The 24,084-nt window shown below is 40.4% G+C and overlaps 1 protein-coding gene across 6 annotated transcripts in view; it reads left to right on the top strand.

The window, feature by feature from the left end:
* Positions 1–24,084, top strand: part of ROR1 (receptor tyrosine kinase like orphan receptor 1) — a 171,127-nt gene that overhangs the window by 127,098 nt on the left and 19,945 nt on the right. For all 6 annotated transcript variants that reach the window (XM_054073434.1, XM_054073429.1, XM_054073433.1 and 3 more), the window contains 2 exons: positions 1,475–1,762; positions 2,923–2,953. In XM_054073434.1, coding sequence (XP_053929409.1) covers positions 1,475–1,762; positions 2,923–2,953 — 319 coding nt within the window. The remainder of the gene's footprint in view (positions 1–1,474; positions 1,763–2,922; positions 2,954–24,084) is intronic.

The raw sequence follows: 24,084 nt of genomic DNA, 5'->3' as shown, positions 1-24,084 counted from the left end.
ACAGATTTCCTAACTAATTAGATCCATGGGAGTGTAGGGAACAGTAGTGTTTTGCACAGTTTCATACCTGCACGTTAAAAGGCTAGTTGATGAGTGAAAAAAACGAGATTTGTGGGCAGTGCCTTTGTGCAAAGTGCTATGCAAATAGAAGGTAAGAGCTTACGTGCTGAACAGATCATGTACAAAGGGAAGAGATATTGATATACACGAAACATCTTGGAGTACCTCGTGAGGACAGGATTTTAATAGATAATTAGGAAAGTGGATTAGTTAGACAAGCTAGTTATACATGCTGCAGGTTTTTTACATACTTTCAGGCAGGCTTATTGCTGGAGTTAACATCAGGTGCACCTGAGAGTAGTGGAGCATAAGCAGCACAGCACAAGTTTACTTACTGATAGGCTTTTCGTGACCTCACGGCTTGTGTTTGAGAGCAAGAAGCAGAGTACAACCTCTGGATTTCTCATTCTTTGGCCACCCTGCTGAGACAGCCAGCAGATGATAATGGGATTTGGCCACTAATGACCACTGTTATGTTTGAACCTGTGACATGGAGATGAAAGCCCGCGTATTCCATTCCCTGTACCCAATCCATCTCGCGCTCTGCCTTTAAAGGATTTAATTAGGTGTTGAATACAATTAACTAGAAATAGTTTTCTTCCTGAACAATTAAATAGCACTTGACAAGAGAAGGCAACGCTCACAATTGGATTAGAAGAGATTAATTTTGCTAAATTTTGATTTAACATTCTCCATCTTAACAAAGAATTCTTGATCTTCTGCTTGCACCTATCATGAGACCTATTTCAGATATGATAAACTTTAGTACTCTTAGCAAGGGAAACGCAGAGCAGGAAAAACATCTCCGTCTCATAGATGTGATCTTTATTATTCATCTATGCAGTTAGCACTTAAAAATTATTGACAACACACTGTCTATACTGGTCTGCAAACATTAAAAATGGCTTGGAAATCTTCACATCTGAGCAAGTCATTTAATATATTTCTATGTTTTATGGGTTCTGACATGAGCAGGGGCAGGAATGCATAGGCAGAGGCATCAAAATGAACAGCTGGCTTTCTGAAACATGTTTTTCATGTTTATTGATTAGCAAAAAGGAAAAATAAAATAAAAAAAAAGAAGCAGTGTTACGTTCTTTTCCTGTGTTGAACAAACCCCAGTATGAGATGTTGAGAAGGTAGAGAGGATCTGTGAGTGTATGAAGGAAGTTTTCAAGAAATACATTACTATAGTACAGTGGAAATTCCAAAATTTGTTCATTTTATTACCATGCAAAACTATGTGGGACCTATTGCCTGCCCTGAATCATCAAGTAACAAGTATTATAATTTTCTACTAAACCTGATAGACACTTACTTTGTTTTCCTTTCAAAGGCAAGCATGAGCTTTCTTTAAAATGGCATTTCCTGAGCAGGAATTCTTTATTCACCCTTTTTTCTTTTTATGTAACAGATTATTTCTTGACACTTGATGAACCTATGAATAACATAACTACCACCCTTGGCCAGACTGCAGAGCTGCACTGTAAAGTCTCTGGCAATCCTCCTCCGACAGTCCGTTGGCTGAAAAATGACGCGCCAGTTGTACAAGAACCCCGGAGGATCTCCTTCCGTGCTACAAGCTATGGGTCTCGACTGCGAATAAGGAACCTTGACACTACAGATACAGGCTACTTCCAGTGCGTTGCAACTAATGGCAGAAAGACGGTTTCTACAACTGGTGTGCTGTTTGTGAAATTTGGTGAGTTTTCTCTTTTTAAAGTGTTCAAACTGTTACTTAGAAAACCAGCCACAGGGAAAGGTGTGTTTATCCAACTGAAAATGGATACATTGATGTAGTGGTATCATCTCTGGGATGGTAGCTCATCCTCTTCAGCTGCTTGCCCTTTGCTCAGCTGAGATGACCATGTTGCCAGCTGTAATGGTGGCTTTTACTATATAAAAACCTGCTGGAAGCAGGACTGAAACACAGAGGTTCCTAAACAGCAATGTTCATTAGTAGGCTACCTGAGTGGATTCAGACCAGACAAGAAAAAGTATTTTATTCTCAAGTGCCTGAGTGACCTCCTTTGTCTCAAGTAAGTGAGATATTTCAGCTTGCAGTATAGATTGGAAGCATGTTAGTGAGAGACATATATACACACCTGTCAGATAAAATAAGCACTTTTTCTTCAAAGTTTATATTGAGATAATTGCTTTAAAAGCTGGTCTTATGACTGAGAAGATTGCAAACAAGAAACAGATTTTGTGTCTTTTCCTCCACCTCCACATTTCAGAGGGAAATAATTCACTGAGATGAAGATGTTTGCACAGAGTCCTAGTTAATCTTCTTAGGAACTGGACAAATAACACACAATGAATCATGTATCTGATGAGTTTCGTAGTCTTTTTTTATAAATCTCTCACATTTTCTAAATTCTAATCAGAAATTAGTCACTAGATGTTCTCTTAGAAGGTGGTTCAACAAATCCTACTCAGCTGAAGCCCCCTGCGATCAGAACAAATTTGATCAGTGCATCGGAATCAGGCCTACAATGAATCCCCTGATCAATAAGGAAGACTGATAGAGGGAAATGATGCTGTTACAGTTACAATACGCTTTTGTACAAACCTCCTGTGGTTTGTTGTAACCTTTTCTGTGGTGGCCCAAGACACAGTTGAAATGCAGGATGAGTACCTCACCTGTTTATCGTCCTTGTCTGTGGTGTTTTGCAGACAATCATTGCTCCAGGATACAATCTTGTCTTTCGCACTGAGAAATTGCGACTCATCTGTTAAACTACATAAACCACATCCAACATGACAGACTGTTACTTTTATCTTTTAAAAGGTTTTCAAAAGCTTCCTGCTTGCTACCTCACCATAACTCATCACGCTGTTTTTCTTCTGTCACTTTTGCAGGTCCCCCGCCAACAGCAAGTCCAGGATCATCGTAAGTTGTTTCATGTCTGTTATGTCGATTCATTAATCTTGCATTTCAGCAGGCAGAAGTTCATTTTTCATTTTTTTGTGACAGGAGCACTTTTACATTCCAATTTAAGTCAGATAGTATGGTAATTTATTGTAACTGAATTGTCTGTCTCATAGATATATTTTCATGTTATCATGTCAACTCCCATTTCTTACACTAGACTTCTTAATTTCTGATATTATTACCTTGAAATCCTCTTGTGCCTTCAGTCTTGAGCTGATTGCACCTACAGGTATGAGTCGAAACTGATCTTCATACATGTCATTGCCCAGTCTGGAAAATATTTGCCACTATAAGTAGACTTCACTACTGAGGGGCTTCTTACTGATTTAAAAGGGACTGATGGTCATAAGCTGTGTCTTTATCTGTCTGTACCTGTATTAGTAAGCTGTCTTAAAACTGAGTTTTTAAAGATGGAGTATGTGGGTAGGAGTACTGGCTGTTTTTACAGCAGTGCCTGAGGTTCTGTTCCTGCTGTTTGGTCTGAGCAGTTGCTGTGTTGCATTTTTGCAGTGGACTTTCTGTCTTTGGTAGCTTTTGAAAATATATATTTATATTCACCTCTAGTTTCAAGGTATGTGATCAAACTTGCTCACCTTTTATAGTCCCTTGTTGGTTTCAACTGTGATCTTCAACTGTTCTGAAGTTTGACATTAATTTTGTGATAGTGTGTCCAGCTTATTCACATCTTACATGCATGGAACGATAGAGAAAACCTGCCTCTCCTGGTGAGGGAAGCTGCACCATTAGAAGAGAAATATAGTACCAACTAAAACATAAACTGAAACTACTAGTGTGATTACAAGGGATGCAGCAGTTTAGGGATGTGAATGTTTTTGATGGTCTTTATAGAAGATCATTCACAAAGTATTGCGGAAGATATAGATTAGGGGAAGTATCTGACCACAAAAGGACATGCTAGGATGTCCTCTAATGGAACATCATAAAATCTGGTTTTGGCTTTCCTTTTGAAGGTACCTGACATGAAGTTATTGAGTTTGTTTTGAAAGGGGCCCTCTTTGCTCAGTCTTAGGCTCTGTTTTGTGATTGTGGTGTTCTGGAGAGAAGGGCTTCATGGTGCTGTGGGATTCTATGATCTCGAAGGTCTTTTCCAGCCTAGCAATTCTATGATTCTAAGGAGGGGCTGTTGTGCTCTGTATCAGTTTGGAGACTTCATGAGTTGAGAAGATGTGTCTTTTGTGTCTGCTTCCACCTAGTTTGGGGTTTCTGAAATTTGCAAGGTGAAGCAACACATCCTGGATGGTCAGAAACCCACAGGGGAGCAGTATGAGCACAGAAAACAGGAAGCTGTGCTGGGATTTCACTGTCTAGGCCACTCTGGATTGCCTCACTTTTTAAAAAACAAAACAAATTGGGGACCTCTTTCCCATTTTTCTTTCTGGAAGGGTTTTGGGTTAGAGCCCACAACATAACTAGATAAAAACCTCACCCATTTATGGAGAAGTAACATCAAATGGTCCTGTTTCAGTGAGTGATGAGCTGAGCTCTAAGGTGGTGTCACAGCATCATCCAACCCATGAGGAAAAAACAAGCTAGTGTAATGAGTGCTAGTGTGGAGACTAGGAGTATTACACTCCACCTGAGCTAAGCACCTTCTTGTAGTTTAACGTGGCCCTGTCTTATTCTGTGTGCAAAGCGCAGGTATCCATGGAATAAACAATCATTGTTTTCTGTATGCTCTGTATCAAACATTAAATTGGCTTTAAAGTTGCTTAATCCAAGATTTTAATTTTACTTTCAGCATTCGCTACCCACTGGCATACATGGGTACAAGCACAGAGTCTGAAAACGTAAAAGAAAGTGAGGCTTCCTCCTTAATAGTTGACTTCAAAATTATGCCTTATAATTTTTTAACAAATAAAGATGTTTAATCGCACTTCATCATCCTGAGAGGCTATAGGCTCTGTCCAGTAAGAGGTCACATACTAAACGTTGGAGAGAAACCTATCCAAAGAAATGTGCAGAGGGATCTCTATTTTGCTCAATGGACATTTGCATTCCTGTAGAAACAAACCAGATTTAATCTATGAAATAAGAGAATCAGGAAAGAGCTTATGATAAAGACATGTTGAACTTGGAACTCATACTAAATTAGAGTGAAAAAAAGGCTAGTGTATGACATCTTGAACCTACTTCATATCTGCTGCCAGTGGCATTAGTGCAAGAGCCTCATGGATATCAGCAGCAGGATAGGTCCAGGAGTGTGAAGGGAAATTGTGAAGAGAAATTGTGTGTTGTGGAATGCAAGAGTGAAATTGCCTTGAAATCTGTTCCTTGAAATCTGTTATTCACTGTTAGCTGTTTTTTCCATGCAAACAATACTTTGAGTATTGTATAGCCTATGCAGGCATAGCCTTCTCCTTGTACAAGTTGGCAAAGAGATTTGTAGCTATGAAATTAATGACAGTTTGGTGGAAGTGCCTAAAATTGATCCCACATTATATAGGTAAGTGTTACAAAAAGCATTTGGAGGGCTGCTGGCTAAAGGCAGCAGTACTCCAGCACGAGGCAACAGAACATTTTGTACAGCTCTGCTGTATTTTCTTGTCTGAAAAACAAATTTATTTAAGTCCTAGAGATTATTTCGCCCCCCCCCCCCCGGTATTTTGATTGCAAATTTCTTCAAATATGAAGAGAACTTGGAGCTTGCTCCCTGTGAGACGCTTGGAATATATCAGCCCTCAGACTATTATGTTGTTTCACAGTCTTGATGCCATTTTAGGACTCCTTATTGTTGTTAGATAAGCAACAGGTATAGTCACAAGAAATACCTGCTTTTGTCTGTGAAAACTAACCCCATCTATGCCAGCCTCAACTTTCAAGTTCCAAAGTGACAGATGTACTACATGGTTGACCTCCCTTCCTGTCATTTAAGACTCATGGGAGTCCTATGGGGAAGTGCTTTCTTCATGGAATAGTCCTGGAAGCTGGGTTAGAAAATATCTTCCTGACATTTTCTGAAGTTAGGGCATTGGGCCCTGGTGCTTTGATTGAACAGATTGTGAGCCCGTGGGTTCAGCTGATTTCAGTTCCACAAAATACATTCACAGGATCCTTCACCTCTCTTCTGTTGCTGTGCAGGCTGACTGGTGTTGCTCTGAACAAATGGACACTTACCATACATCGTCATAGGGATGTCTTGTATTATTTTATAGTGGTTACATGAAGGCTAAATATGGAAAACACTTTGAAAGATGTTGTGGAAATGAAAACTCGTATTTGGGTAGTACTTATGCCTTATCAGCTTGAGTTTCTTCTCCTACAATAAGGCAATGAACAAAATCAATGGCAAGTAGCTGCCTTGCTTAGTTGGCATGCTTTTCCCCTGTTGTCTTTATCAATCTGCCATGAGGGGAAGGTTCCATTCCTTTAAACATTTAATTTGAGGGTCATTTTTTCAAAAAAAATCCCTGTGCTCAGCATTTTTTCTTCACATAATTTATAGGTGCAGAGTTCTGCACTGATGTGATGGCAGAAAAACAGATGGTCCAACTGACGCTTAAAAATATAAAGGTTAAATGACATCTGAAAAGAAGACAGGCAATGCTAGATAACATAATAATTCATGTGCATTTTGGATTCTTATTCTTTCTGCTTTCTTCAAGCACTGTTATGGTTAGCTACGGCCTAATGTCTCATTTGCAAATCAGTCTGAGGCGAATGAAAGAAACTCCAGCGGAAGCATGCCACTGCAGTCCACAAGGAAATCAAGAAACGAAGGTGTTATTGCAGTGTAAAGCACTGGCTGACCTAAATGTCCTTCCTTAACTCTTTTGTGTTTGGCAAAGTTCAGCTTTAAAGCTCTTATCTGCCGTGTCGTGGAGTTACATTCCATTAACATGTTCTGCTGTTCTGTGTCTGTGCCATAGCTTGAAGAAGCTTCTTTTGTTGAAAAAGCAACCCACAAAGTACATTCTTGCTTTATAAATAAATCGTTATTTTATCTTTCATTTTGCCGGAAGGTGCCACAGATACGGCACCAGCTCAAGCAGCTTGGTGAGCTGTGGGGAGAGTGCCAGTGCCTCTATCCCACAGTCCAGATGCATGCCCAGTAGCTGGGCAGCCATGCTGGCTCCAGCTCTTGGACTACTGGAATAGTTTCCATGAAGTGGATGGTGTCAAGGGCACCTCCACTACAGGCAGGAGTCTAGGGGGTAGATAAGTCAGGTCCTGCTGGCTCTTGGTGTAAAAGGTCACCATCAGCTAATTTAGCCCTTTCTTTTTTTCTGTGGAATTATGAATGCAAACTCAAATTTAATTAATGGAATGATTTGAGGAAGGTCAAAGGGAGCATTTTGCTGGTTAACTATTTTCCAGCATGTGTCAGTCTATGGTTGTGCATTACGTATTTCAGTACGTGTATATAAACTGTAAACACACATATATATGTGCCTGTAGCCATTGCTTCTAAAAATTTCCCGAAAGATCATAATTTTAACATTATTTTTGAAGTTCCCATGCTTCACATCACTTTATATCCAAAATCCAAGGAAAAGTTTCATCCTTTAAGGATGTAGAAGTGTATCTTCATCTCAGCTCTCTCCCATTGCTACAGAGATGAAAATCAGAAAGGGCTGAGGTCAGAGCACAGCAGATTCCCAGAGATGAGAGACAATACAACAATAGAGGTACTTTGGCCTGGAAAATGGTTGTGTGCTCAGTCTTTTCCATTATTATTATTAGTGGTGGTGGTGTCTTTTTTTTCCTCATTCCGTGCTGTTTCTGCTGCCTGGAGCAATGACCCTATGCTTGCCTTGAACTTCGCCCACCTAGGAGAAATGTAAGGCACAGATCACTGAAATCGGAGAAAGTGGAACACACTTAGAATCTGTTCAAGAACTGCCAGAAGAGCTATAGGGGGAAAGAAAACAAAATGCTTTTTTTACATGGCCCAATCTAGAAACAAGCTTGACAAACCCTGTGGGAGCATATTCCAGTGGGAAGAGTTCAGGCAAAGGCTTTATATGTTCTGTGTTGGAGCTGTACAAAACCAGTTGATTGTGCTATGAGCATGTTTCAAAAAGGCTTAACCTGCAGGTGAAATATTTCACTCAACAATGCAGACTTTTGACTTTATTAAAGTGGAAACATCGGAAGAACAGCATGGCACCTCTTGGAAGTATTCTGTAGGTGTGCAAGACATGGTGTTTTAGGGATTAGAGGAGAAAAATGTCTAGCTCATCAATATTACTCCCCTTGGATTTGCAGTGGTTACTGTGTGGCAGAGATACAATAGCGTGAAGGTAAATCAGGCTGGCTGCATATACCACAGACTGGCACCTCCTGAACAGAGAATATGCAGTCCTTGTCTCAGTATTGCTCTTGAACAGTCCTTTTATTTTTAACAAAGCCTTTTCTATATATATAACCTAAATATGATATTGTTTTGTTCTTTATTTAACCACTGGAAATGAGGAGAGGAGAGAAGGAAAAGAGGAGAGAAGAAAGCTATAATTTTAAGGGGCATTTGATTCATAAAATCAAATGGGGTTTGTGATTCCCAGAAATAGCTTGCAAGGCTTGTGAAACCACAAACCCCACTGGGTTCTCCCATTCTCTTTTTCAGTGATTAAGCTTTTTTTCTTTTTTTTTTTTTTTTTTCAGTTAAACACATCTGGGTTTTTTAGTAAAACAGATCTTTTATACAGTGGCTCTGTGTAGTTGGATATCAGTATGATTCCTTCAATGAAAAACACATAACCACTGGCCTGCATCCAGGTGAGACTTGGCCAACTGCGTGTTTGATTGTGGATTTCAAAGAGTAACAGAGAAACTCTCCCCTTTTGGCCATAGAAGCTAAATTTTATAGGAGAAAAAGTGCCAATAAAGAGACAAGAGTAGATTCACTGGAGAGCCACTGTGGCAGCATCCTGAGACTGACATCTCTGCTGCTGCCCACAGCACGTGGCATCCCAGGGCACTTGCATCCAGGCTGGGCACCAGGCTCTATCCCCAGGATCCTGGCAAAGGAGTAGCGTTGATTTCCAGTCCTGTAACATGTTTTGTGGCTGTTACAGAAACTTCCTCAGTGTTGCTTAGTGACAGTGGAAATTTTGAATGAGGTCTGAAGGCCAGTCCCACCAATTTTGGCTTGGGATCTGTTAGAGCCCCACCGCGTGTTGGTGCAACAGCCTATACATAGGGCATATAGGATCTGAGTTGCAAACTTGAAGCGTGATATTCTGTGTGGAGGCCAATACAAATGTATTTGTGCAAAAAAAATCACACAATTTAAAGATGAAATCTGAGTGTCTGATGCTGACATAAACCATTTTACATTCTGTTGCATTACTTCATTCAAGTGGAAATAATGCTCTCTTAGTTTTGCCAGGGTCTTAAGAGTCAGATTATCTGCTGTGAGCATGCCAGTCATGGAATTGAAATGTTTCCAGGGAGAGCTGGATTGTCCTCTTCACTGGGTCTTTGATCTGGTCTAAATTTATCTGCTGCGCCACTGTCTCACCTTTTCTTTTGTTTCAGTTGTTCTGCTGGGATTTTGTTTGTGACATTCCTGTACCATTGTGGGCAGTAAAGTGGCTGCTGAGGCACCAGGGTGTACGGCTTAGGAGGGGGCATGCTCTTGGACTTGCCTGAGCAAGAAAAAATAATTGAAAACCTCTGGGTAAATGTAGTACAAGATTTAGGAGGCCGTATTTGTATCTTGTATTAAATTAACTGGCTATAGTCAGTACCCTACTGCATTTTTTTCTACGTCAAGGTAATTGCATAGGTAAATATACACATGATCTGAGAACTCCAGGATCCTTTGCCTCTTTACCTCATCTTATCTCCCAGACCACATATGGGAAACTGAGACAGAGTAAGATTGAAGGTGTGTTTCAGTTGCCTTACCTGTGGCTACTGTGCGACTTTAGATGCAGCTGAAGTCACCTTGGTCACCTTGTCTGGGATTGACACGGTGGGGTGAATCGCGCAAGCTATTGCATGTGTAGCCTGTAACAAAATCGAGAATTGAGCTCTGTCTCTGGAGACCACTGGGATATTGTTCTTGTCTGCCGTGGCTGTGCATCGCCCACTGACTTTCATGTGAGCAATGCTTCAAAAATCCAGGTTCTTGCAACAGACCTCTTGCCCCAGCTCTTACTAATGAAATGGGTTAAGTTGTATTTTGTTATGCTATGATAAGTCTAAAGAAACAGAATTGGCCTGTAGTTTGGAGAAAGATTGACCTTAGAAAGTACTTTTCACTTTTGAAAGGGTTTCTGGTAAATATTTTCACCAATTTTAGCTGAAGTGTTCCACTCTTATCTGCCTGCAGTGCAAACAGAAAGTCCTTCTGTCTTCATGTGGTGAAGGGAAGGTGTTACACAATATGGAGACATAGTCATATTATCTGAAAACAAATTAATTACACTGATGTCAATATTTTTTCAAGTGAGGAGGAAGAAAGGTAAAACACATTATAATTTCGACATAGGGAGCCAGAGTTCTTTAATGCATTTTTGTAACACAAGAGGGAAAAGACAATATGCTATTAAAAACTGGATTTGTTTTCATTTTGCACAGTATCACCCATAGCAACTACATATAGATGTTTGGTTTAGAAATGGCATTTGTGGAATGGTACAGGCAGTATTTGAAGAGTATTTGGACTTCTAATTCTACGGGGCTTTAGCAGACCTGGTTGCATAGTCAGTAACCCCTGATGCTGCACATAGGATTTGGAGCAAGGCTCTAGGAGACTGGAGGAGTTGAAACCTTGACCCCAGCATTTTGTTCCCATTGTCCTGAAGCCAGCTTGTCCACTTAGGAGCAACACCGTTGCCTGCTCATCACATCTTTTTGAAGCACAGGTCTACACAGGCAGCTTAGCGCAGCATACTGCTACACCCAGTTTGCTTCAGCAGCTGCCTCATGGTACCTAAAGAAAGGAAGATAAGCACTGCTGTTTCATTTCTTGGCAGAATTGATTCTCAGCTCTGTGTGGTGGCCTTCCACAAGAAGTGGTAATACAATTCTCATGCTAATTCTCACTGCACACCCAAACAGACGGGAAAAAAAGGTACACATGGTGCATTTTGTACAGTGAAAGTTTCCCAACATGTGCACAGGAGTCAGGAGGAGGCAGGCAGTGTGCACTCTATGTGTACTACAGCCAGTGGTGGAAGAGAAAAGATGAAATTGCTTTTACTTGCTTGGGAAGTGCTCAGCTTTCAGCCTGTTGGAAATACTAGATCAGATCTTGTGCCTTTTTATCTTTAGCTGCTTTTTAGCATGGTAATTTAGCCTTGCTACATTTGTCCTGTTGCACTGAGCTTTTTTGACCGTGCTTGTGAAGGCTGAGGATAACACTGAAAGGTGAATTTACACTTCTGTTCTAAACTAGGCTCAGATAACTTATTGTCGTTTTGTAACCCTGTGGATCTAGGAACATTTCAAATGCCATGCAGGAACTGGGGCAGGGCTGATACCTAAAATGGGGGTAGCAGATTCCTACTGTCCTTTCTCTAGTTGGTGATCTCAGTTGTCAGTGTTTATGCAGAAACTGAAAGAAATCCTGTAATTATAGAATTTGACCCTGAGTTTCAAGCTGTCTGTATATTTTCCTGATTTGTTTAAAATGGAGCAAAATGAGGATCATTTTGAAGTTTCTTCTGTTTGGCAAGAGAAATTTAAAAAAAAAGTCAGGAGAGGCTGAAAAGTTGCATTGCTTCCCCTGATCATCTCCTGCAGCCTTCCGGGTATTGTGTTTATGGAGATACTCTTTAACTGTTGCAAAAAAAAAAAAAAAAAAGATCATTAGGCATTATTGGCAGTCTGTGTCTGCTGTGTCTGACTAAATCTGATAATAAACTGAATCTTGCGAGTTAAACCAAATAGTCAGAGCTGCCAAGTATTGTTCCTATTAATGTTATATATCCTTAACGTCACATAGAAGCCTTTATACCACTGAACTCCCTGGCAGAAGTTGTCTGAGTGGGAGTTCAATCTGCTCTAGGACACAGGACCTCTGCTAGCAGGCTCCACATTAAGGCTGCAGCTAAGATTGGTTCGGGAAAAAAAGCATTGGTTTTGATTAAAAATATTGAGCCTTCAATATCTGGTTTTATTTCATGTTGAAATGAAGCTGAGACCATTAGGCTTTTTTTCTTAGAAAATAAATGCTGCATAGGCCCCAGCCCAGCATGTACTTGCTTGAGAGCAGGAAGACACTGGCTCCGCTTTAGAGCAGAGGTATAACCTGCTTTTAGCATGTTTCATTGTGGTCATACCAGAAAACAGATATTTTGGTGTTAACCCAAAAACTGCTTCTGGAGCTACTAAAAGATTGCACCGGCAATTTTCTCCAAACCACCGTGTATTTTTGAAACATTCCAATTTTCAGAAGATGATGTTTTCTCTCCAAGACAGTTTTCCTCAAAACAATTCTCATTTAGCTCTAATCATAAAGGCAATTTCAATGGATTTCTTTGAGCCAGAAGGCTGTGAGGCAAGAGCTGACTGTATTACAGGAACAGTTCCTGGACTGGGTCAGGTAACAGTAGTGGCTAAATAGAGCTCATCTTTGTGCTGCTTTATTTTGGAAAAGTCTAGTCCTGAATATATGTCTCACACTCAAAGAAGGTAGATGAAAAAAGATGGTTTAGAGTGTGTCTGGTTCACATGGAATTAGACCCGGGCAATGCAATATCTTAAAGTTTCTGGCAGAGATTATTAGTCTGTTGGTTTGATTACATGCATTTACAGCATATTCAGTGGCTCCTATTCCAAGAGTTGCTAAAATAGAGATGGTTACTGTTGTTTTGGGGAGGAGAGGTGTATTGTGCGATGTAGCCCAAGTGTTGGAGCCTGCGCCCTCCCAATCCCAGCTTTTGGAGCTTTCTATTATATTTTGAGGGTTTGCTGGTCTATCTTAAGCAGTTAAAACAAACAAAAAACCAACAGAAAGCTGAAAGTCTGAAAACCAACCCTCCCCACCAGCCTGTGGTGAGATAAGACAGACAATGTAAGTCTGTTGCAGGAAACTGCAGTAGTTGAGTTTCTCTTGTCTGACTGTTGCCTCATTAGCACTATTGCTCAATGTGTACAGGTGTTAATTCTGGGGAGATGAGTGTAAAGGTCCTCAGATGTAGGAGGAAATTGTATGACCTGTGTCATGTAATTATGGTATTAAATGATTTCTAGCTGTCACAGAATGAGTTAAATGTAACGAAGTCAGAAAACTGACAAATTAAATAATGAATCCATCATCTTTCTTATGATTTTCTGAAAGGGAAAATTGAACTTCTGTCACATGGAGCAAAAATATTTAAAAGACTTGTATGGTCTTATTTTACTTAAAAACCTGCAACTTCTGGTGGTGGAATGTCCTTGCAGCACTTTATAGGGCTTCTGGCAGTTTGCACAGCCATGGGAATTGGTCAGGTGTAAGAGATGAAATAAAGAAGTAGTCAGACATTTCAGAAAGCAGTTAATGTCTGAGCTCATCTACAAGTTACAGTGAGATTCTCCTATGCCATAAGCTGTTTAATTGTAAGGGAAATCCTATTTAAAGGCCTATAACGTTTCTGTGGTTGTAATAAGATATCCTGCATAACTAGGTAGTAAAATTTCAGTGTGCAAATCTCAATATCTTTCTCATTTTGTTCTTCTTTAATGTTAGTGCCCAGCTGTTGTTGATATTCCTTATACAAATCCTTTTCTGCTATCTTCAGTTTGTGTTGATGGGTAACCAAGAAAAGGAGGGGCAACGAGGGATCTGTCAGTTCATCAGGTCATAATGGCTGCTGTTGCTCAACTCTGCGCAAAACCTGATGCAGGTTTTTGTTTTATCTGCTAGTGGCCAGCCCGGCTACCAGCAGGCTGAAAAGTGAATTAAGATGAAGGATTTGAAACATAAGGGTAGTGAAAGCTCTGGTGGCTTGTGGTAGCAATTACTCGAGAATAAAAAATAGTAATATTAGTAATTACAGTATTGCAAACAAAGCTTAAGTGCGGGAAGAGGGAGAGGCAGTGTCTGTGGCCTGTGTGTGACGGATTTGTTTCCTGTCCTAGGCTCTCTTTCACCCACCTGAAAAGTCGTCTCTGTCCATATATAACCCTCTTCTTCCATGCCTCCCATCATGCTTCTCCTCCCCTTTCAGATGGACTCTGCACTGAGCCTTTGCTTTTTCCCTAATGACACATCCCAGGACTGAGACCTCGAGCCCTGTGCTAGAACACTGCTTGTCCTTCCAAATTGTTACCTGGGCAGCTGCAAATATTCCTTCCTTAACCACCCCCATGCATTTTCAGATCTTCTGATTTCATAAATGGTTCAGTGATTATGGGGTGTTTCTCCTTCCAACTTGGATAGTGTCCTACGTCCCTGGAGCTGGCCCAGCATGCCTGCTGGGAGCAAGCTCCTCCACTCCTGGGGTATATTTCAGGCATCCCCATGCCCAAACGGGTCTCTCTTGTGAAGACGACCTGAAAGCCAGCAATTTAAAAGGGCCAGCCAATGCCCTTAGTAGCCACACTGTAATCAGCCAATGTCAGGAGTGGTGTGTGGGGAGCAAGAGCCCCATGACGAAGAGGCTGTGAAAGCCCACGTGAAGCTGAAGCGAAAAATCCTCACACTGAACGAACAGTGCAGCTCCTTGTTGTAAGGATGTGTCAATCACACTGAGTTCAATTTAACCATTTACTCTGGCCTTAAACAGCCTTTAGGAGAACCAGCCGTGTCAGTCTTGGGGCAAGTGTTTATTCAGTCTAGTAAAAACATTAAAAATGAGAATAAATCTGTATTGACCCAAAGTGCTTTCACTGGTGCAATAGGATGTAAAACCTTGAGAATGAGTTTTCCTATAACGATAACATCGTTGCACGGCCTGCCTGTATGTAGTTACCTACTCAATTGCAATTTGTGTGACTTCATCACAAAATCATTAAGTGCAAAGATGATTATAAGGTGTTACATTATTTATCCTGATAATTGAAAACATGCATGACACTCCAGCTTTGGGTGTTCAAAGCAATAACCCTAGGCAACTTCAAATACTGTAGAAGTAGTTAATCATCTATTTCAGAATGTGCCAAGTTTATTGATCTTGTTAACAGGAAAGTATGTGTATGGTTACCTTGGTTGGGAAGGAAAGCTGTTATCATCTGACCTGTTATTAGTTGGATGCTATTATTGATGCCCGAGCCAACAAAGATCTGTGTTAAGCAAAAATTGATTGCAAATGTTGCCCTGCCATAGTTTTCCAGGCAAATTTCTCCTATCAGTAAATTTACTTTAAATAAACAAATTTTCTCTCAGTCTTGATTTTGCTTGAGTTGAATGGGCCCATTCTTTTGCCCTGGTTCTGCCAGGCAATTAGCACCAAGAACACAGAGCAAGCTGATCCCTTTTCAAGGTTCAGAGCTAATTTGGAGATTTAGATGTTTTAGAGGTCGGAAGAGACAATTACAGTCCTCCATTTAACCATCCTGGGAACTACACAGGCTGCAGTACTTCTCTCAGGTATACTGTATTCCAAAAACTGGTTTTGCATAAACTAGGGCACATCCTTGGTAAAAATAAAGAGGTGTCATGTTAAATTAATCTGTTTCTAACTTCTGAACATGCTTGTGCTGTGAGGAATTGAGTGACTTTATAAGATTCTAAATATACATTGTTATCTTTACAACCCAACTCTTGACTGTGCCAAAGCATGTCTGAGAGGTCTCTTTTCTGTAAGCTCCTGGGAATTGCCCCTGGCTCTGTTACTGCCTCAAATCCTGTGTTTGGGCTTCATTGCAGCCCTTCCACTGTTTTGTCTTGGACAGTGTAAGGCCAGCAGACATGGGTCACTTAGGTTTTTCCATGATGTGTGAAAGTACTGGCAATGCGGGGGCTGTCAGGCAGTCAGTTAAGTCAACAGTCTTGAAGAGATCATGGAGACATTGTCTTAAAATTCTCAGGTGCAAGCTTTCTTGACCTGCCTGTGTTTAAAAGATCTGGGTTTAATAGGTACCATCTAATGTCTTCTTTATTACTTTTGGAATAGAGATTGTTTTGTTGTATTTTTGTCCAGAGGAGTGCTACAAAGGTGATGGGAGGGCTGGAGCACCTCTACTGTGAGGACGGGCTGAGAGAGTTGAGGTTGTTCAGCCTGAAGAAGAGAAGGCTCCAAGGAGACCTTATAGCATCCTTCCAGTACCTGAAGTACAAGAAAGCTGGGGAGAGACTTTTTTTACAAGAGCGTGTAGTGATAGGACAAGGGGGAATGGCTTGAACAGGGAGAGGGGAAGATTTAGACTAGACATTAGGAAGAAATTCTTCACAATGAGAGTGATGAGACACTGGCACAGGTTGCCCAGGGAAGCTGTGGATGCCCCATCCCTGGATGTGTTCAAGGCCAGGTTGGATGAGGCTTTGATCAACCTGATCCAGTGAAAAGGTTGATCAACTTCTCTGTCACCCATCCCCCCCACCCTCAGCAGGGGGGTTAGAGCTGGGTGATCTTTAAGGTCCCTTCTAACCCAAACCTTTCTATGATTCTACAAACTCTCTAGGTTTCTGTGAAGTTGCTGCATATTTTTCCAGTGTGAATAAGACAGGAATGTTACTGTATCCTTGGCATATAAGGCATTTTTATGAAACAAAATGAGCAAGCGTTGGGCTTGCCAAAATAAAGTTCTTTGTGTAGATAAAGGGAGCAATGGTATATAAATAGCAGTGTTTCCTTTGATTTTTGTCTCACACACACTGTGTGTTAATTTCTTTCCTGAATGAATGGTATGCGTGCATGCCTTTTTAAATGATGTTTGGCTTAATCCTCATTTAATTTTTTATGCAGTTGTAAAATACATGTTTAATATTACCAGACTACGATAAGAGTTGGTATTGATACGAACCAGCTTTTCACCTACTCAAAGATAAAAACCAGCTTTGAGATTTGATAAAGTACAACTGCAAATGTATGGCAGGACAGACTTTATTAAAACAAGATTCTAGAAACAGTTCTGTTATTTTAAATAATATTTTTCCAATGAGGGAATGCATTAATAATAAAACATACCGTGCATATAACCATATCAATACCAATTAATTTCAGAATAACAGCTGAAATTTTGGTGACACGCAGATGAGCCCACAATGCCACGCTGAGACAGGTAGGAAGTGTGGCAGACACGGCCAGGCTTTCTTACTGAGGAATGGTACAGCTGGATGTTAAGAGTATCCCAAATACAGTTTGCATCAAAGAACCCAAGTAATCACGTGTAAAATGTCTTAGGAATTTGTGATCCATTCACAGTGGCAAGTTAGCATAATTACTTCTAATGCAAAATTCGATCAAATTACTGTTCTCAGTTGCTGCAATAATAAAAGAAACTAAATAAAACAATTGGGATAGAGATTTGGGGGTTTTTTTGTTGGTTAATATCAATAAATTGTGTCTTCGGCAAACTTGGACAAGTCCAGAGAAATGTTTTCCTTCTTCTGCCACTTGAATCATAAAAAACACGGGGCTGGTTATGGGGGGAGGAAAGTGGTTTTTTCAGCTTGAATGACAATTATTGGCTGTAAATGAGCTGCAAAGTGGCATTATCTTACCTGTTTTCACAAACACCTTACTGCAAGCCAGCTACACTTTTCTTTAAGCAGCTCAGACAAATGCTTTAAGCTTGAGGTGTTTTGCTTTGCAAAATTAAACGTTTTCATATTTATTTACCGCAACAAAAAATAAAAAAGTGGAACTCGGAATTTACTTAATTTCTTTTAATGCTGCTGGCAGAAGACGGGCAGGAAGGCGTGTTGCAGTGAATTCACTGTTTTGGGGTACCAGGAGGAAAAGGTAGGTAGTGACTGCGTTTTTTTCGAAGAGCAAAAGTTTTAGAAGGGATTTGCCCATTTCTGAGTAGAAAGGTGCTGTTTTCACACAGTTCTTCCTTCAAATCAGGATTTCAGAATTTAGGGCTAGGCATCCTTCTTAAGGCTAATGTAAATATGAATACTTTGGTCCCAAGGTGGTTAATGAAGTGTGGTTATTTCACTCTGGTATCTGCAGCCTACCTAGAGAGGCAAAATGCTTTTAAAGAAAGCAAACAAGTTCTTCGTGCCTTATCCAATTACCATTAGGGAATGGATGGACAGATCTTAATTTTCACTGGAGCATATTTTTACTTATGTTTGTTGTCTTAAGAATGAGTTAGTATCTCGAAAGCAATCTTTTTCTCAAGTATTTACGTGTGTCTGTCAGGAGCAGGATTTACAATAGGCTTGCAAGTTATGTGAACTTTAAATGTTTTCACAGTTGTTAAACTTGACCAGCTACTTCAATAAGACTAACTGCTTAAAACGGTCTGGACTCACCAGCCACCCCCAGCTGAACTGTGAGTGTTGTGCTCATAAACCCAGCAACCCCCAGGCTGCTTGTCAGGAGAGAAAAGCACTATATTCCTGCCTTGACATAATTCTTAGGGTGGCCATTTAGAAAAATACGCTTTCCACTAGATTTTTTTAAAGGAGTCTGGAACTTCAGATCATCTTTTCCTATGTAGTTGCTCTCTGTCCACTGTCCTTTTTTTGTAGTGTCTGGCTCTCCCCTGTCCCATCAAAGGAAACCACAGGTAATGCATTTCAGGGCAAGAGTTAGTAAAATTAGTTATCTGCAGCTAATTGTTGTTATCTGGCTTAATACTGGGGTGTCGTAGCAGCGCTGCACAATGCTAGGTAGGTATGGGGCACCTGCATCGGGGTATTAGTAAGCTGACATCCACGGCGGTGCCCCCGCGTTTGGACAGCCCTCATGCACGCTGTGTGCTCTGGCAGCTCTTTGGGTAGAGCTCAGCAATTTGGCTCAGCAGCTCCAGCAGGATCTGTGTAAGCTTTTGTTAAATGGAAGGAGAAGTAATACAGCTAATTTTTGCAGCAAGTTTGAGCTTATGGTGATTACTGTTATTTTTTTATAGCAATTGTGGACTACAGTAGTTACTGAGGGGTGCAAATTTTTGGTCAAATAATGGTTTAAACAAGCTAACATTATATGTATTATTTTTAATTAACTTGTGCTGAGGCATGTTTCACTTTTAGTTCAAGTGTCAGATTTGTGAAGTCTGTTTTTCATCATGCCTAAGGTTAAAATATTAGGTCGCCAGAAGAAAGACCTATTTGAGTCACATAAGACAAATGAAATGTTAGAAATAAGGAGAGGGGAGGGAGGAGCAGAAATAAAGCTGTGACTTCAGAAAATAAGGTAAAGCAGGAAAGAGCTAGTGAGAGATAAAATGGGCTGCAGAAGTTCTAAAACTCATTTTGTACTGCTCAATATTGACTCTTGGGGCTTACAAGGGTTTTTTTTTGTATTGGTTAGGAATAGTTCAAAGCTATATTTGCAGTGTCCTGAGGCCCAGGAAGGGGTGTCGCTTTCTGTTAAAGTCCCTCCTGGGCAAAGAACAATCCACAACAGTTTTATCAGGGAATAAAGCAGGTTTTTAAGACGCTTTGCTGGGGAATGGGAAGTTTGGGTGATCTTCATAGGAGATAAAGAAAAAAACCGTGTAGGATGGAAAAACAGCTTGAAAATGAAGATACTTTCCCATGCTATTTAAACAGTCTATGTGTTAACGCAGTAAAAATTGTGGTTTACTTTATTTAAATGCTTTCAGTTTTGTTGTTCTCACTTATGAATGTGTGTTATTTCCTGTGTATTCAGAAGATTTCACTATCCTGTTGCAAGCATAGGTGTGTGTCATACAGTTGCAAGTCAAATCTCTTTGCTGAACACTTGAGCAATTTCAGCCATCAGTGATGAATAAGCAGTTGTGAGAGACAAAAATCATTAGCAATGGGAACCGGAAAACTTAAAATGTTAATTTTTCCTTTTAAAAAAAGACATCTGACAAAAGATTTAATGTAAGGCAAAAAGCAAGGTGTTACTTAGAACCTAGATGTTACTCTCACCCTCTTCTAATCATGGGGGTTCAAAGTACCCTTATCACTGCTGTTTTCTCAAACCAGTGCTCCTCAGAGGACCCAGCTCCTTATGCATTACAGCTTGGCTATGCCACGCTTTTAGTGTAAAAAGACTTTCTCCTGTGGTGTCAGTTGCATGAGCGCTTGCTCTGAGGCTCCATTATGCCTGCAGAGAGGCAATAAAATATTTGGGAATAAAGCCCTTAATGTCCAGATCAAGCTATTTGGAAAGTGACTCACTCCGACTGTATTTCTCTTATATTTCAAGTTTTGTTTTTTAATATAACACAGACATACAATTTTCTGTATATTATGAGGGATGGGGAGATCAAGTTTGTGGGGGAGACACACAGTGTAATCTGCAACTTATTTTGTTGCTTAATGAAATCTAAACAACCTCCTTAACTTAATGTAATTAAATAATGAATAAATTCCTTGGTACTGGGAATTTTACCTGCCAAGAGACTAAATACTATCAAAGTATCTAGTTTATGATATGACTTATTTGTAGTCTAATGAGAGGCAGAAAGATGTGTCATTCTCCCATTCCTATGTGAAAAAGTGCCAGCCTCTTGCATCACCAAGCAAACCTATAGTAATTCTCCCATATGTAAATGCTATAGATTGTGAACAGTCTCTGAGGAATACCAGCTTCCCCGTCAAGTAGGTCACTTAAATTCTTACATGCATGTAAAAGCAGTGAAATGTTTGATTAAGGAGCTCCATCAGATCTGGGGGTTTGATATCACTTGTACAAAGAGAGCTGTGCCAAGCTGTGATGGTTGGGCATGGGTGGCTGATGGAGAGGCAGCAGTAGGACTGCAATGGAGTGCTTGGGCTGCTAAAAAAAAAAAAAAGTGGATTTGAAAATGTCCCGGTTGTTAGGGATTTGGACAAAAATCTGAGGGATGGGGCTGAGGCACTGAGACAGGAATTTTCTTCCCTTTGCCTGTCTATCTTATTTCACGTCCAGGTCCCAGCTCAGTGCCCAAGGGTTTTTGTCTCACCGTGTGGGAGATGAATGTGGATGTGACGTGGTCTGGTCCTGTCTGTCTGCCTTCAGGGGCCATCAAACTGAGGGCCTGAGCCGGAGTTGGGGCCATGGAGGAGTCTGGTATTGCTCAGGCCAGAGCGGCTGCAGCCGATTTATGGGGTGAAGATGATGATCATTCCATCAAAAACTCCTTATCTCAAGGTTAATGCTTGATGAGAGACGGATAAGGAACGTGTGTGTGCGATCGTTGCAGGGAATCCAGGAGGAGGGAGTATTTTTCTGTGCAGGACAAATGTTTGATGGAAGAGGCAACGTTTAGCCCTTGTAATCTTATCCTGCTTGACTGTTTTTCAAAAACATTTCACATTTTTTTACCTCTGCATTTAGAAACTTGGATGAACCAACCTTCCAAATGTAACCTTAAAATAGCTTTGTCAAACAAAATATAAGTGCAAGAAGTTTCCTGCCATTTCCATAACTACAAGCATATGATTTGCAGTTCATCTTGAATAATGATGTAAGAAATCTGCCAGGAAAGTTCCAAATGCTGTTACCAGGGTTGTTTTCTAACCAGCTGCAGCTGCTGAGCAAGCACGGCTGGCTCACACCCTCGTTTACAGAATACCCATTGACTTTGCAGGAAGAGTTTTGGTAGGGAAAGTTCATTAAAAAGTATTTAAGAGGAGAAGAAGAGAGAATCTCAGAGGCTAACATCCCAGCTTACTTATTTATTTTTGGTCAATATTTAGATCAAATTTGTGGGCATTGTTATTGAGCTTTTCTAACCAGCTTTTCTTCCCTGAAATAAGTCATTTTGATAGAGACACTGTAAAATTTTCTTATGATGACAAAGAAAAACATGCAGTAATTGCTTTGGTGCATCCTTGCCAAGGAATTAGTTGCATGAGAGATATATTTTATTAAGCTTCCAAAACTGTGGATGCTGCCGCGCTGCCCAGATGAAGTTAGTAGAAAACACATGTCAGCTCTCACCAGTGATGTTTATGTTGCTGCACAAACCTGCCTCCTTTCATCTCCGAAATCCTCTAAGCAGAAGTGACTGGGGGAGGGGAGTGCAGCCTTATGCAGCCCTGAGAAACACTTGAACCAATATGTTCAGGTAATTGTAAGATTTTTTGGGATCGGAGAGTTTTGTCTGTCCCAGGTTTAGCAGAAAGTGGCCATAACGTGGCCTCAGTGCTGGCCTGGGCTGCTGAGTGCCACCCCACGTGCTGGGCCGTGCGAAAGAGCATCCCAAATTCACATTCATTTTGGATGCTTTATCCATCTCTGGATCAGAGGCATCACGTTAAACCAGCTATGAGTTTGGAATGTGGGATAATGACTAAGTAGAGTAGTTACTTAGGCAGGTCATATTTCCTTATTGAAATATTAAAAATTATTTTTAGAAACCCAGTGTGTGCTGTGGGACTCTAAATTTAGTGATGTCAAAGGACAGAATTCTTTATTTTTCATTTTATGCCTATACTTTTCTAGTGAACCATTTAAACCTTAACTGCCCAGTGACTTTAAAGGGGTATCAAAACAGCAATAGCTTATACCATACAGAACTTTTCCTAAATTATGCAATGATGTGCAAGTCTGGGCAATGCTTCTCTCTTTGCAAAGTAAACTGCAGCCCTCGCATTTCTGAATTATTGTTATGAAACAGATCCAGTTTGTTCCCATTTTCAAAGGGAGGCACAAGAAACTGGGTTTTGCTTTTTGGAAAGCATGACAGAATATTATTCATCTGTTTGCTTTAAGGGATATTCTGTGTGAACCTGGAACATGACTATGGAACAAAATACAACTTATTTAACAATGTACAAATAACGTGTGCAGCATTAATGCATCTACAGAGAGTGTATTGGATATGTGTAATAATAAAAATAATTTTTTGATACACCTTTCAGTTAATTGCCAAGTTTTCTGAAGCGCATTTCTTCCCAACCTGCCAGCATCCATTATGAACTCAGCTTCCCGTAAGCAACACCCTCTGTAACCTCAGTTTTAGGTTGCAAATGCATAAGTGTGTGATTCAAGCGTTAAGCAGGACTCTTTTGGTGTAGCTTGTGAGAGGCCACAGAAGTCTCCCCAGATGCCATACAGGTCCTCGACTGTGCTAGAGGACTTGCCTGTGTCGGACTGATGAGAGCTGAGCTATCCACTTGCACTTCTGTTGTCCCAGAGCAGCAAGAAGCAGTTTTTCCTTGGAAGAGAAGGGCATAAAGCACTTGGTTGTCTGAACTAGGCAACATTGGCTGCATTTTCTAATCAGTGCTCTGCTGTTGGATATAAATTATTTAGATAAACAGCTCTGACAAGCTTAGTGTTATGGTAGAGCCATTTTTTTTTTAAGCAAGACAAAATGTCTTTCACTTTGTAACTGAAAAAAAAGCCTGGACAGTCTTCCCACAGAGCCAAAGATACTTCGTCTCCACTTAGTGGATCTTGGAGATAATACAGCATTTATTTGCTTTTGCTCTTCGAATTGGTTAATATTCATAAATCAGTCTGGCTTTGCACACACACCTTAATTCTACACTGGCTTTACGTGGCTGTCTTCCAGTGTCATTGAATGTTATGATGTCCTTTCCCTGCTGCTTTTATTAATCCTTACTGCCTCTATATACACTCGCCTGTTTACATTGCTGTCAGTCAGAGATTTGGTTCCCAAAATAATGGTAATCCAATGGTCCTATCTAAGCAACTATCTAACAAACCTAAGCATAAGTATCTATTATAGCAGGCCGGCGTTGAAACAGGCATTGTGAGGGAGAGGAATGCTCCTACCTGTTGTCTTGGGACACTGGCAGCATCTAGGACTTTGTTTTAGCCTTTTCCTACATCTCTCTTTTGTCCATTTTTGCTCAAGATATCAAAATTAGTCCTGTATGTATGATTCTTTCTCACTGGGTATTCATGCAAATCCTTTTTAAAGAAAAAGTAAAAAGGAAGGGGGAGGAAGGGAAAGAAAGAAGTCCATGGGGTGTGGTAGAAGTGGCCACACAATTAGCCCTCTTTGGAATATGTATTTTTAATACATTTGATATTGTAAAATAAGTTTAACATGATCTCGCAAGCTTCAGTTTTTCTATTAATTGATTAACTACTTCTAAGTGAACTCATGTTAGAGCTTGATTACAAAGCTTTTCCTGAACTCAGTTTCTG

Source organism: Cuculus canorus, chromosome 8, assembly GCF_017976375.1.
Source record: "Cuculus canorus isolate bCucCan1 chromosome 8, bCucCan1.pri, whole genome shotgun sequence".
NCBI classification, from domain to species: domain Eukaryota; kingdom Metazoa; phylum Chordata; class Aves; order Cuculiformes; family Cuculidae; genus Cuculus; species Cuculus canorus.
Note: the sequence above shows the minus strand (reverse complement) of the source record. Positions and strands in the feature narration are given on the sequence as shown.